The 12,092-nt window shown below is 42.7% G+C and overlaps 1 protein-coding gene across 4 annotated transcripts in view; it reads right to left on the bottom strand.

The window, feature by feature from the left end:
- Positions 1–12,092, bottom strand: part of lnx1 (ligand of numb-protein X 1) — a 31,118-nt gene that overhangs the window by 3,311 nt on the left and 15,715 nt on the right. For 2 of the 4 annotated variants that reach the window (XM_042006926.1, XM_042006928.1), the window contains 5 exons: positions 8,001–8,254; positions 5,434–5,589; positions 3,173–3,381; positions 2,676–3,092; positions 1,788–1,922 (listed from right to left, as the gene is read on the bottom strand). In XM_042006926.1, the coding sequence (XP_041862860.1) occupies positions 1,788–1,922; positions 2,676–3,092; positions 3,173–3,381; positions 5,434–5,589; positions 8,001–8,254 (1,171 nt within the window). The remainder of the gene's footprint in view (positions 1–1,787; positions 1,923–2,675; positions 3,093–3,172; positions 3,382–5,433; positions 5,590–8,000; positions 8,255–12,092) is intronic. The other 2 variants (XM_042006927.1, XM_042006929.1) reach the window with 1 other exon arrangement.

Genomic DNA, 12,092 nt, shown 5'->3' with positions numbered 1-12,092 from the left:
CATGTTATGAACACACACCAAGGGCACCTTTTGTAGACCGCATGGTCTAATTAAGTTTTGAAAGAGCAAATTTGCATAATAATAATGACTATTTTCTCTGAAACTTGAGATAATGGTTGGAGAAGTCACACGAGTGCCACCCATGCTGTGCTGTGGGAACACGACTCCAATAATGCAGTCATGGCTGATAGCTAATTGATGAATGACCTCATTAGCATAACTGGTAAGGTATAGAAATTTCAGTGATAAGTGGTATAGGACATCGAGCAGCTAAAGCACCTCCTCATCCACGCTCAGTATAAACTGATTTATTCACATATGTCATGATGCACCATTTGGTGTGGAGAACGAGGCAGTGTGTGGGATGAAGTGAGTGAGACTATTTATGGTGTGCATGTTTGTGAGTGAGATGGGGGAGAGATGTGTAGTAATGACTAACACATGGACACATTGAGGTTGATGGGATATAGCTTGCGCTGCTTCGCTAATGTGCTGCATTCACACATTTCTGCTGCGCTCACAGCGGATCACTTGCAGTCACGTTACTGACCTGAGGACACAGCTTTGACTGGAGCCGTGTCAAAACTGCCCGTGTGCTGTCTTCCCGCACATCACACTGTGCATGACTCATGGGTTCTGCTCTTCTATGGGGTGGCTTTTTTTTAATAAACATTATTGCTATTTATGAAGCATTAGAGGTTTCAGTCAGCCTTCTGGCTAACAGCCAGGAGGCTGTTGCTTAGCACTACTTCTTTCCTACTATCTGTACTCACATACACAGTACTTAATTTTACTACATCCAAATTCCTAATGAAGTCGTTCTAAAGTCACATATTTTATGTTGCATTTCAGCTTTATTTACATGTAAGATGAGCTCCCAGAAAGTATACTGGCGAGGAAAGAATGTCATAAACATTTTTTTCAGGCAGTCTTAACATGCCACAATAACAACACAGCACATGTGCAGACAGTTACTGGTAACAAGTATTGGTAACTTTGATGAAGCAGAGAAAGAGATACATGTCCTAAAGTGGGAAAGAGACCTTGTTCTAGCAGGGTGTGACTGGGTAAATTTTGTCCTATACATCCTATTGAATCAAAGTTGCTAATTCTGATGATAAAATTATCATGTTAGCAACAGTGGTGGTGTCAGGTGGGGTGGTCCACAACTCCATCAGTTGGTAGTTTGTTTTTCTGTGTGTGAAAAAATGGATGTATTTGTGGGATCACAAATTGTAGAGCAAACATAAGCCATAAGCTAAGTTCTTTCAGCTTTCAGTAAAACAGCAAATTGGAATATTTGGAACATAAATTTTTTTTTTTAAAAAAAGGTCTTGAATTTTTTTTTTGCCACGTTGATTTATAGAGATGTGCCAACTAAACTTTAAGGCTGCCAATTTAAAGATTCTTGAAATCAAGGATTCAGACTTTAGATCACAACATAGTAATCCATATCACCTTAGCTCTTTATCTGGAGAAAACAAAATAGTGAATTGGTGAAGGTGGTGGAAAAAAACGTAAACCCTGCCATGTATGGTGTTTTATGTGTTATGAAATAAAAATGGCTAATATGAGTGTAACAATATCAGAAAGGAGACACTGGACTCTCCTGCTGTATTGCTTGGATGATATGCTTCAGCTTTGATGAGAAGAATAATACCTCTGTGGATCATTTGCACCTGAAAGGAATTATTTATCATGGGAGAGGAGATGGGGAACAAAGCTGCTCTCTGCATATTAGCACTGCTAATTTCTCTTGTGTACATGCATCAGTGTGTGCTGCTCACCAGCAGTGTTTGCTCTATATCCACAGGGGAATATGGTGGAGGGCCATCCATGCCCCACGGAGCTTCTTGTAGGATATCTGGGGTGGGTAGGCAGATCTGGCGAGAAACTATGAAGTGGACAAGTTGCTCGCTTGCCTAAAGAAAACAACACACAACATGAGACCGTTACATGATGTGAGAATGAGTGTGCAAGTGGTTGTATAGAAATTATTTTTTCTTAATTTGGGTAAAATTTTCAAACAGGTCACAACTTCTACAGTCCTACTTTGCTGTTAATCCACTCATTCACTTGTTCACATGTGAGTGGTCTCACAGCAACAGGACTGGATGGCTACATCCCTCCCCACTCTCTCACTTCATCAAGCCTTCCGCTGAGTCCTGAATTAGCCAGTCCAGCCCATTATTGCTTTAATTGGACTAATTTAATTTTTTCCCTGCCAGTTCTTAATCGCTAACAGAAAGTGAATGCTCTGAGAGGCCATCCTGGCTCCTCGGAGACCTAGAAGAGCCAGTCAGACTGCTCAGACAGGAACTTAAAGCTCTGAGACCCTGCACAGTCAGCTGCAAATGCTCGACAATTAACCAACATTAGCCAAACGCACGCCATCGCTGACTGGCATCAACCAGGAACCAGAGGCAGCTGCATGGCCAGCTCCATAAGGGAGTCACCACAATTAAATACTATTAACTGCAGTGAGTGCAGACACAACAGTGCAACACAATTAGCTTGAATCACCACAATTATCTTTAATACCTAAGGGACACAGAGTAAGACCACTGCTCAGTTGTTTGTGGTCTGCAGCAGATTTTGGTCAAATTTGTCACAACTGTGAACTTTCTGTGTAATACTAATGCTTGTTGTCTTTCCTGTCGCCCCTGCTGACTGACCTGAATAAGCAGAGCAGCGTGCTCTGGAGCCCCGTAACGAAGATCGTGCCCGTTGATGGCCAGCACGCGGTCACCTACACACAACTGTCCGTCCCGTGCTGCCAGGCCGCCCTCCAGCAGATGAAATATATAAACCCCATGTTCTTCTGGCCGCCGCACCAGCTTAATGCCCAGCTGTTCCTCTGGAGTGCTTTTATTCAGGACCACATGGATGCTGTCATCTCTCATGGGATGGTGGGCCAGGGCATGAGACTGGTGGCCGCCAGCAACATCATGGCCATGGCTGTGTGGGTGGCCATGCGAACGGTAGCGGTGGTGTTGTTCTCTGAGGACAGTTAGCCGGAGGAGCTGGCAGGGCTGTTTTAGGGTTGCCACTGCAAAGCAGTGAGGTACATTGCTGATGTCAATACCATTCACCTGAGAGGGAAAACAGAAATGCTGTTAAAAAGGTTGATTTAAATCTAGTCTTCTAAATGTTTCTTAAAACTTCTTTTTACCTTCAGGATCATGTCCCCAGGCAACAAGCGCCCATCTCGAGCAATGACACCCTCTCTATAGATATCCTGGATGAGGATACGGACCAGAGGAGTCTCGTTGCCACCAACAATGCTGATGGCCAGCGGATCTGCAGGATCCACCCGTGTGATTTTAATACTGGTAAGTTCCCCGTCAGGGATCAGGTGATGCAGCTGAGGAAGAGCCAGCACTAAGAGAGAGGATTTGGGGGAAACAAAAAGGCTGACTTTAGTTCAAGTGCTCAGTAACAAGGAAAAGCCATTTTGAGAAACAGCCAGATAAAACAGGAGAGGAAATGGGGGAAAGAGAGTCGCATCAAGGGAGAGAGAGTGGTAGACCATGGTGGAGAGGTTCAGCAGTGGAACCAGCTGTCTCTACTCCCTCAGGTTACTAAAACAAACTTGTACAAGCCAAGAGGGAAAATTTCCTTGGCTGATTATCCTGTTCGATGTTTGTATCATTAGTCACATAGAGTACATCTGCAGCAAATATGCTTGGGAAAACCCTCCATTTCAAATTTCCACAGACTAATGACTTGGGTGGGGGTGTTAACAAAAGTTTTAAAACACTCAAACTTCACTGACTCGGTCCAAACACTCCAAAATGAAAATGTTATCGTAAAAGGTATTCAAAGGATTTCATAAAAGTATGGTTTCAAAATGTTGCTTGTTTTCACCTTAAAACTCAGTTAACATAACCAAGCCACGGGGTTGTGCTCACACAAAACTGGTATCATTCTTCGTTTCTGTAAATTTGGATTTTCCTTTTAGTTTCCCTTCCCTCCACAGCAAAATGACACATCCGGAACTGAACCTTGTAGAAGTAGGTGGGGACCTTCAGTGGCTATTTTGGCAAATAGCTTTGCCCAGTCACTGACAAAGAAGATGTAGTTCTTGCCTTATTTCGTTTTCTTTGGTTAAGAATAATGTCTCCCTCTCCTCTTATTCCTCGGTGGGCTGTCGCCCTCTGTGTCTCTAGCACCACAGCCTTGGCTGTTCATTCAACTCAGCGCAGCACTTTCTCTATTCCAAAGTCAATATTTTGTCTTTATCACAGGAGATTGCTGTGGGTAAAAGGTGAAAAGCACACTAACAGAGTCCTACAGCTGTTATATAACCTTTCTTTAATGCCATTACACACCCTTTCAGTCTTTCTCAATGCATCTGGTCATTTCTTTAGTCCCTACTGCATATTTCCATACATATAGTAGAAACATTATAATCCCTACATTTAAATCTTTATTTTCTTTACTTTTTTAATATCCATCTCCTCTTTCTCTACTTCCTTCTTCCCATCTATCTTTGTCTTTCAAGCAGCAGGCAATAAATATTTAATCTATTCACTCAGCCTCCTCAGTGATGGCCTCTGAGAATAATCCACTCCCTGATCATTAGTCAGTCTTCATTCTTACGCAATACCACATTTCTTCTCCTTTTCCATCACACCGCAGCTGAGATTCAACATACGTTCTGTTGTAGTTCTGTTGGCAGTGTCATCATGAAGACAGGTTACTCAAACACACTGTGCTGGTGGTGTCATTGAACTGGTCCGGAACAACTCACCCCCCCCCCCCCCCCCCCCCCTTTGTTTCCATTGTGTATGCTCATCTTCCATAGAACATGGGTTCATAGTGATGAGAACAAGCATCATCTTTTCTCATAGACTAGGCTGACTGTATTTCCTTCACTTTATCATTACAAGGCTTCTCTCGAAGATATTATGGCATTATAAGGTTTTTTTTACTGGACACAGCTCATGGATCTGGACACTGTTCCCCTAAGGATTGTTTCATGTAACTCTGAAGGTGAAGAGTTAAGGGTGAAGGGGATTCAGGAGTTCTTAAGGATGGAGAAAAAGAGGGGGAAGACTGGGAGAAGAGGGATTAGTTAGAAGAGGAGAACAGGAGGCAGAAAGGGGAAGGGGAATGTCATCGGCCCTATCTCCAGTGACCTCTGTAATCCCAACACTATCTGAAGTGCCCCAGGCAGCCACTCCTCCTCAGCCCTCTGATCTGTCTGTTGTGATGCACCAGTGAAGTTATGCAATCTGCAATTTATAGCTGAATTATTAAAGGAACATATGCTGCTGTTACACTACGAGGCCCAAGCCAAGTCACCTTCCCTGTCTATCTGAGGGAACATCACAAATATGCACATTTTTAACATATATGTTGAGTTCTCTCTCTTTTTCATCAGAGATATTGTTGAATCAAAAAGATTGGAGTAAATGCTTTGATCCAAACCTTCCTGTGGCACACTCGAATTCCTGGCATTGTCTCTCTCCTCAGATGTCTCATTGCTGACTGCATTGCCGCTCTTGGTCCTCCGTAGGACGCTGAAAGCCCGGTTCAACCTCCTGAAGGAGCGGCTCCTCACTGAAGAACGGTCAAAATTTCTGACTGCAATGAAAAGAGGGGAGGAAGAGAGGCCCTTTATAAGTGATCTAACTCTCAACATGCCCAGACATGTCTGAGTCTGGCTGTTACAGCCAGTCACAAACCTCTGCAGAAAACACCTTTGTTCGCATGTTGCAGTAAATAGTGTTGAAAAGCTGAAATAACAATACGACAGTGCAAATCCAGTTTGAAAGCACCCATTTCCTTTAACAGCGCTTAGTGACAGACTATGACATGAGATTTTCATACTGTATGAAAAAGTTTTACTCTTCAGATTTGTTTTGATGACTGTGGGATGACCTGTTAAATATTTGACAAGCTGTAAGGCAGATTTTAATTTCCTTCCTGTGCATCAGAGGGTCAGGGGCTTTCCGAAACCCCAACACAAATGCATTTTTGGCATCTTAGTCACCTTATGAAGCACCCACACACTTTTCATACCTTCCACCTGTTTATACAGCAGGGATGAGCAATTCTGGTCTTTGGGGGCCACTGTAGGCCACTGCAGGTTTTCTCTGCTTCAAAACAGCTGATTCAAATTTATCATTATTGTTGAGAACTTGACAACAAGTTGTTGGATGGTTTTAGTTTGAATCAGGTGTGCTGGAGCAGGAAAACATTTAAACATTGAGGACAGTGGCCCTTGAGGACTTTCAGATCCCCGTTGTACAGATTTTCAAATGGAGCTCTACTGGGGTTCTACTTCTGTGGAGTTTTAACCCAAATAACTTACTACAGATCATTTAACAAAGCCTGTTGCAAGGCAGGACTCAGGAGCCCTGGTTGTGCATCAATGTCCTGTGAGTAGGTACATATGTGGAAAGTGGGGGAGTTGAAGTCCATGTGCCGTGGATGTGTCTTTGAAACGGCGACATAGATAGATACAGAGGTGAACTGATGCATTTGTGTAAAGATGGGCAAACAGCAGAGCACACCTTACTTACACATTTACCTTTTACCTTCTCACATTTTTTTAAACTGATGAGGCACAATCTTCTAAGTTGCAGAGGTTAAATTCAAGTTAGACTTTGGCACCAAGCCAACTGTTAGCAGATTGAAATGAAAACAATTCAGATTTATGATGTGGCCAGACACCATGTTTTACAAATGAGTTCTGATATTGTAAATGACAAACATGACAAACGTCAGACTATGGAGTCATGTTTTTGGTGAATAATGTTTGCATTTTGCAGGTCCAAGGTGCACATTCCCACTATAGATTTCATATAAACTTGACTGACTAGTGATTGGAATTGACACAGCAGCCTACCTTTTAACAAGAAACTATTAAGGATGCACCAGGCAGCCCTTTTCTTTTCTAATATAGATTATAATTTCACAAATAGGCTAAACATTTAGACTAAAGAATTTTTTTAGACTCCATCTTAAGTTTTATTTGCTGACAAACTTTCAGCAAGCTGAAGTAATGCATCTTTTTTATGCACGGAGGAGCTGCTGTCAACAGATGACTCTTTAATTAATAAACTCAGTCTGAGTGCTGAGGATAGTTACGTGGCTGTGCAACTGCAGCAGTGATGTAACACACTTTGGACTCTAGTGACCAAACCCAAAGCAGACCTGCCCAGAGAGACTCATGTCTGGTAGTTGCTTTCAAGGCTGCAGGATGATGCTCTGAGCATGGTGGTGGTGGTGCCGGCGGGTGTGGACCTCTGTAGCACCATTCCCTCCCTTTGCATGCCCAGGAAGATGCAAGGGCTTCTGACAGTTACATTATTCTTTAAAAAGCGCCAGTGGCTGCTGGAGCTGACAGCTTGTTCAGCAGTAGTGGCGCTCATGGTGGTTATAGTGGTGGTGGGGGCTCAGCTGGCTGAGCATAAAGTGCTGGTGCAGCGTCATTTGGTGTCCTGCAAGCTCACTTCACCGATGAGATAGAGAGGAACTTGTGAATGCTTCCTGGTTTCACATGCGAGAGAAATGGTGGGAGAGATTCAATCACGTCACCAAGCAGCATCGCAAATTTGCACTAGCTATGTTTAACCTGCCTCTCCAGCCAGTTCTCCTTCACTGCATAGCCTGCTTGCCCTCCCTGACTTTCTCCCTTTGTCCCTCTACTGTTTTCGACAGAGAGATTTTATGGATTGGTGGGGGGAAAAGAGGAGTAGAGCTAATTTGTTAATAGGATTTCTATCAGAGACCATTAAGCAGAACAAAGACTGTATTCGAGGTTGAATGGGCGCCTGGGTAAACCACAGGTGTAAATACATGTTTAAATACAGATCACAGACATCCACTTTTGACAACGTAACTGTGACAGAGGATCTCTCTACTTGCTATTGATTTTCAGTCCGTCATTCTGGCTTTCTGTTTTCTGCCAGATGCCTTCAGAGGAACATCATGCAGGACTGAACATAACCATGCACACAAAGCACACAAACAACCATTCGCTCACTCACACTCACTCTTCTTGGTGCTGCTGCGAGCCGCCAGGCTGGTCATGCTGCCTGACTGGCTGTTGTCCTCCATGCTGGGGTCGAAGGCGGGGTTGACCAGACCGGGTTCATCTGACAGGAGGGCCACGGCAGCGGAGGTGGGGCCATCATTGGGCAGCGTTGCAATGGTGAGCTCTGATGTGCTGTCGGTGCACTCGCCCTCCTGTGAGCGTCGCTTCCTGTCTGCTGAGAGCCCATAGTGAGAAGCCCCTTTACACCTGAACACATGGGGGAAAAAAAGGTCACAAACTCCGATTAAGGAGCCGCTGAAAATTATTACTGGAAGTGTAGATGACAAAGTGAGACTGATGATGTTTTATAGCATGCTCAAATAATGAACTACATGTTGAAGGTGTAACAGTGAGAGTAAACAGAATTATGTTAACATTTATTGAAAAGGTCAGATTCTTAATGCTAATATGAGCAGATTTCAGCATATCCTCCAGGCTTGGTCTTGTGCAGTGGGACAGCCTCACACAAAGACGGCTTATCTGACCTTAACGCTCAAACTGCAGCTCTGTAAGATACCACACAGCCTGTACAACAAACCACAAATGCTGTGGCAGGACACGTTATCTGGCACTCTTACTTACAATATTCACAAAGCAGCTCCTTGTGAATCTACCAGAAGAAAACTTTTTCTACTTCTGAAGAAAAGGAAAATATAATTTTCTACTGCCTGTACACCATCTTGATGACAGTATATGTAATCACATGTAGACTGGGTTGTTTCTGTGGCACTGAGCGTGAGGATCACTGACAGCTGATTCAATACAAATGCCAGAAAACACCCGCTGGTGAAGAGAGGGTGGGGAACTGACACAGCATCTGAATATAAAACAGAAATCGTTTGATTGTTGTTTTTCTCAAAAACAAATGTAATTCCTGAGACCCAGATGTCTTCTGGCTGTCAACAACAGCACAACCACTGCTCATTTCCCCAGCATCCCTCTCTCACACACACATACAAAGATACACTCATGCCCATAATATGCTACAAGCCATAAAAGGCTTTCCACAATAACAATATTAAATTGAGAATGTTTGTGTGTGAATCAAAGATATCCCTGTAGAGCAGAGTGTTGTATTATTGGAGAATTCTCCTCCATCTGTAAGCCATAAAAGCTTCATCAGAGGCAGGAATAACTCTGGCTTGTCTCTCCAGTTGTCTCTGCGGAGCCATCAGCACAAACATTAACTGGATTTTAATGAGCTGGATCAGACCCAGACTTTGCTTCAACAGTAGCTCAGAAAAACACTGAAGGTTTATTCTCATGCGTTAGGAGGTTTCATGATATCAAGACAGAGAGGGAAGAAAGAAGCTAAAGTAAAAGCAAGGTAAAATGGTTGAAATCAAATCAGATCACAGTAAAAGAAACAAGATTACACACCGGTGAGCCATTTGAGCCCAAGGAGGCCATCAGCCCCTCAGGGCACTGAACCATCAGAAGCTGCATTTTGTCTCAATTACAGAGCTGTCTAGCAGGTTGTGCACTCTGTCCATATCTCACAAGGAAAATCATTTCATCCAAAAGAGGTTTCCACAGCTCACTTGCAGCCTCGAGTCAAGACAAGACTGGCACAAATCTGAAGCACCTATTGATCCCAAACACTAAAGACACTGTGATACACAGCATGTGTGCGTACCTGTGTTTGGGCAGTGCCACTGTGAGTTATTTATATTCATTCAGTAAATAAATTAAATGCTACAAAGCATGTCTGTGCAGCAACATACCACTCAACTGAGTGAAGTGGTTGAATAGAGCAATATTTCAATCAGCAGCAGAGGAGGGGGCAGCACTGCAATCTCAAGTGGGCAGAAGATTTTCTTATGTCACTCACTGTCAATTAAAGAAATTAAAGTTGAACACAGGCACTCACAGCACTGAGAGCATAAGATGACTTTGCTTTTGTGGTGGTAGTGCAGGGTTGACTGTTGATCATTTAATCATTTGTTGCTTAGTTTCAAATATTGTAAAAACAAGAGAACCTAATCAGGAGCTATCCTTTAAAAAGCTGCAAAATGAAGAAAAATGACTCAAGCAGCGTTGCTAGAAGTTAGCTGCACAAGCTACATTGCTTTTCCTAGCTGGAAACACAACACAAACACAAACACAACAGCTGGGGTGGACATCCGAATAATGAAAGTGAAAAGAGCTTTGTCTTTTTTTCCAGGAATTACTTTAATCTCTAGAAATATCCAGGAAATTATATCTGAGAAGACGCCCGTCAGTCACATAAGTTTATTGTTTGCTGGCTCAGTCCAGAAACAGCTGGTGTGTCAAGACATTTTAATCTTTGCTGGTTATTTCCATTCCCTAATGCTTACAAAATCATTTGAGCCTGAAGATCTTCTGTGCATTTTTGCAGGATTTTTATGATTCTTATTATTCCCATCTCCCATTTTTATATCACATTTTCAAAAAGTGAATGGCAAAAACCAATAATGAAAAACCTGCAAATATCCCATTTAACATGTATTCCTCCCAGCTAGAGTTAACACATTAATTTACAGATTTACTCTATTAAAGCTGTGTGTAGCAGCACTGATGGCTCTGTAGATCCTGACTGAAACATTTCACCCCTGTTTTCCCACACAAACACGCACACGTTTGCAGTTTCGATAGACTTTTGTGTGTCTTACAAGTTGCACGGACAATGTGGAACTGATGTTTAAGATGACATTTGTAGAAGATGGAAAACATGAATCTATGCCACTCACTGTAGTGAGTGGCATAGATTCATCCAGTTACCTAACTTTTAAAAGCTCTTTTTAAATGTGTGTACCCTACACACAGATTATAAGTATGTGAGCTAAGGATCCTAAAGCATTCATTTCTTACAATGTGATTTTAAAGCCCAGACAGATTTGAAGTGTTGCACTAGAGGAAACAGATACAAGTCATAGGTTTTGTTGAGATAAAAAACACGGAGGCTAAAGCAACACAGAGTTTATGAGACAGAAACACATGGCTATTGTTTAGTGTGTGATTGCCTTACTTAAGGCTTTGTCTCCTATTAATTAAAACCTTCCTACTTCCCTTAAGCTCTAGCTATATGCTTTGTGTTTAATGTCTGAGGTTGAAAGTTACGGCCAAAGTCTGCAGTGTTGGCAGAGGTTGTGAGAAACTGGAAAATGTGACAGAAAGTCCTTGTCTTTCTAATCATGGTGGTCCAGGAGCCAAACAGCCAACATGTGCTAGTCAGAAAGGTGAATATGTTCATGTATCCCGTCACACCACCAGTCTTCTTTTTCTGCTAAGAACAAAGATGCTTTTGTGTATAATGATGAAACTTTGAGTGCTTAGGCAAAGCTATTTTAATGCTCTCCTTTTTCAGGGGATGATCACCGAGCTTAGAGGGGGCTCATTAGCACTGCTGTAGTCCTGTCTCTGGCAAGCCTGAGTTATCACATCATCTCTCTAAACCCAAGGATCTGTGGCATGATAAAGAGTGCAGACACACACTTATACTTGCTTGTTACCTTATGCTTCCCTGCCTCCTCCTCCCCTTTTCTGTCCTCTGTTATGTGCAATAACAATTACCAATAATTCCTTTGGGGGACACAGTGGTGGTACCAAAGCACTCTGGCTGCGACACAAACAGCCCATTCTTGGGATGTGATATAAACACCAGCTCACGACTCATCAAAGCCCATGAGATTCTCCAATCCTCTTTAGGGGTCAGTGGATTATCCTTCCTAACCCAAATACTCTCTCCACTCCCTGACTGCCACAGACAATCATGCTGTCTTCCCATATAATATAAATTACCCCCATTAAGGTGACCATTCCAGGCCAGACAGTCGGATATAAAAGTTTAGTTTTTACTGCATATTTTTATACATGGGTGTTTAAAGCCACAATATTGTGTGTACTTTAAAGCACTGCAAACTCCATGTGACCTTTTTGCCTCTTGTCACTCCTTTATGAGAATAAAAGCAGCATCAGGAACCTGTTCCTCCAGGTGACTTTCTGTTGCCTTCTTTAAAAATATATTCCAGCATCACCTGATGTGTGAGAGGGGAAAGGAAAAGCATGAACACTATGAGCCTTA

This window comes from Melanotaenia boesemani, chromosome 14 (genome assembly GCF_017639745.1).
Source record: "Melanotaenia boesemani isolate fMelBoe1 chromosome 14, fMelBoe1.pri, whole genome shotgun sequence".
Classification (NCBI taxonomy): Eukaryota; Metazoa; Chordata; class Actinopteri; order Atheriniformes; family Melanotaeniidae; genus Melanotaenia; species Melanotaenia boesemani.
This window is presented reverse-complemented; position numbering and strand designations above follow the sequence as displayed.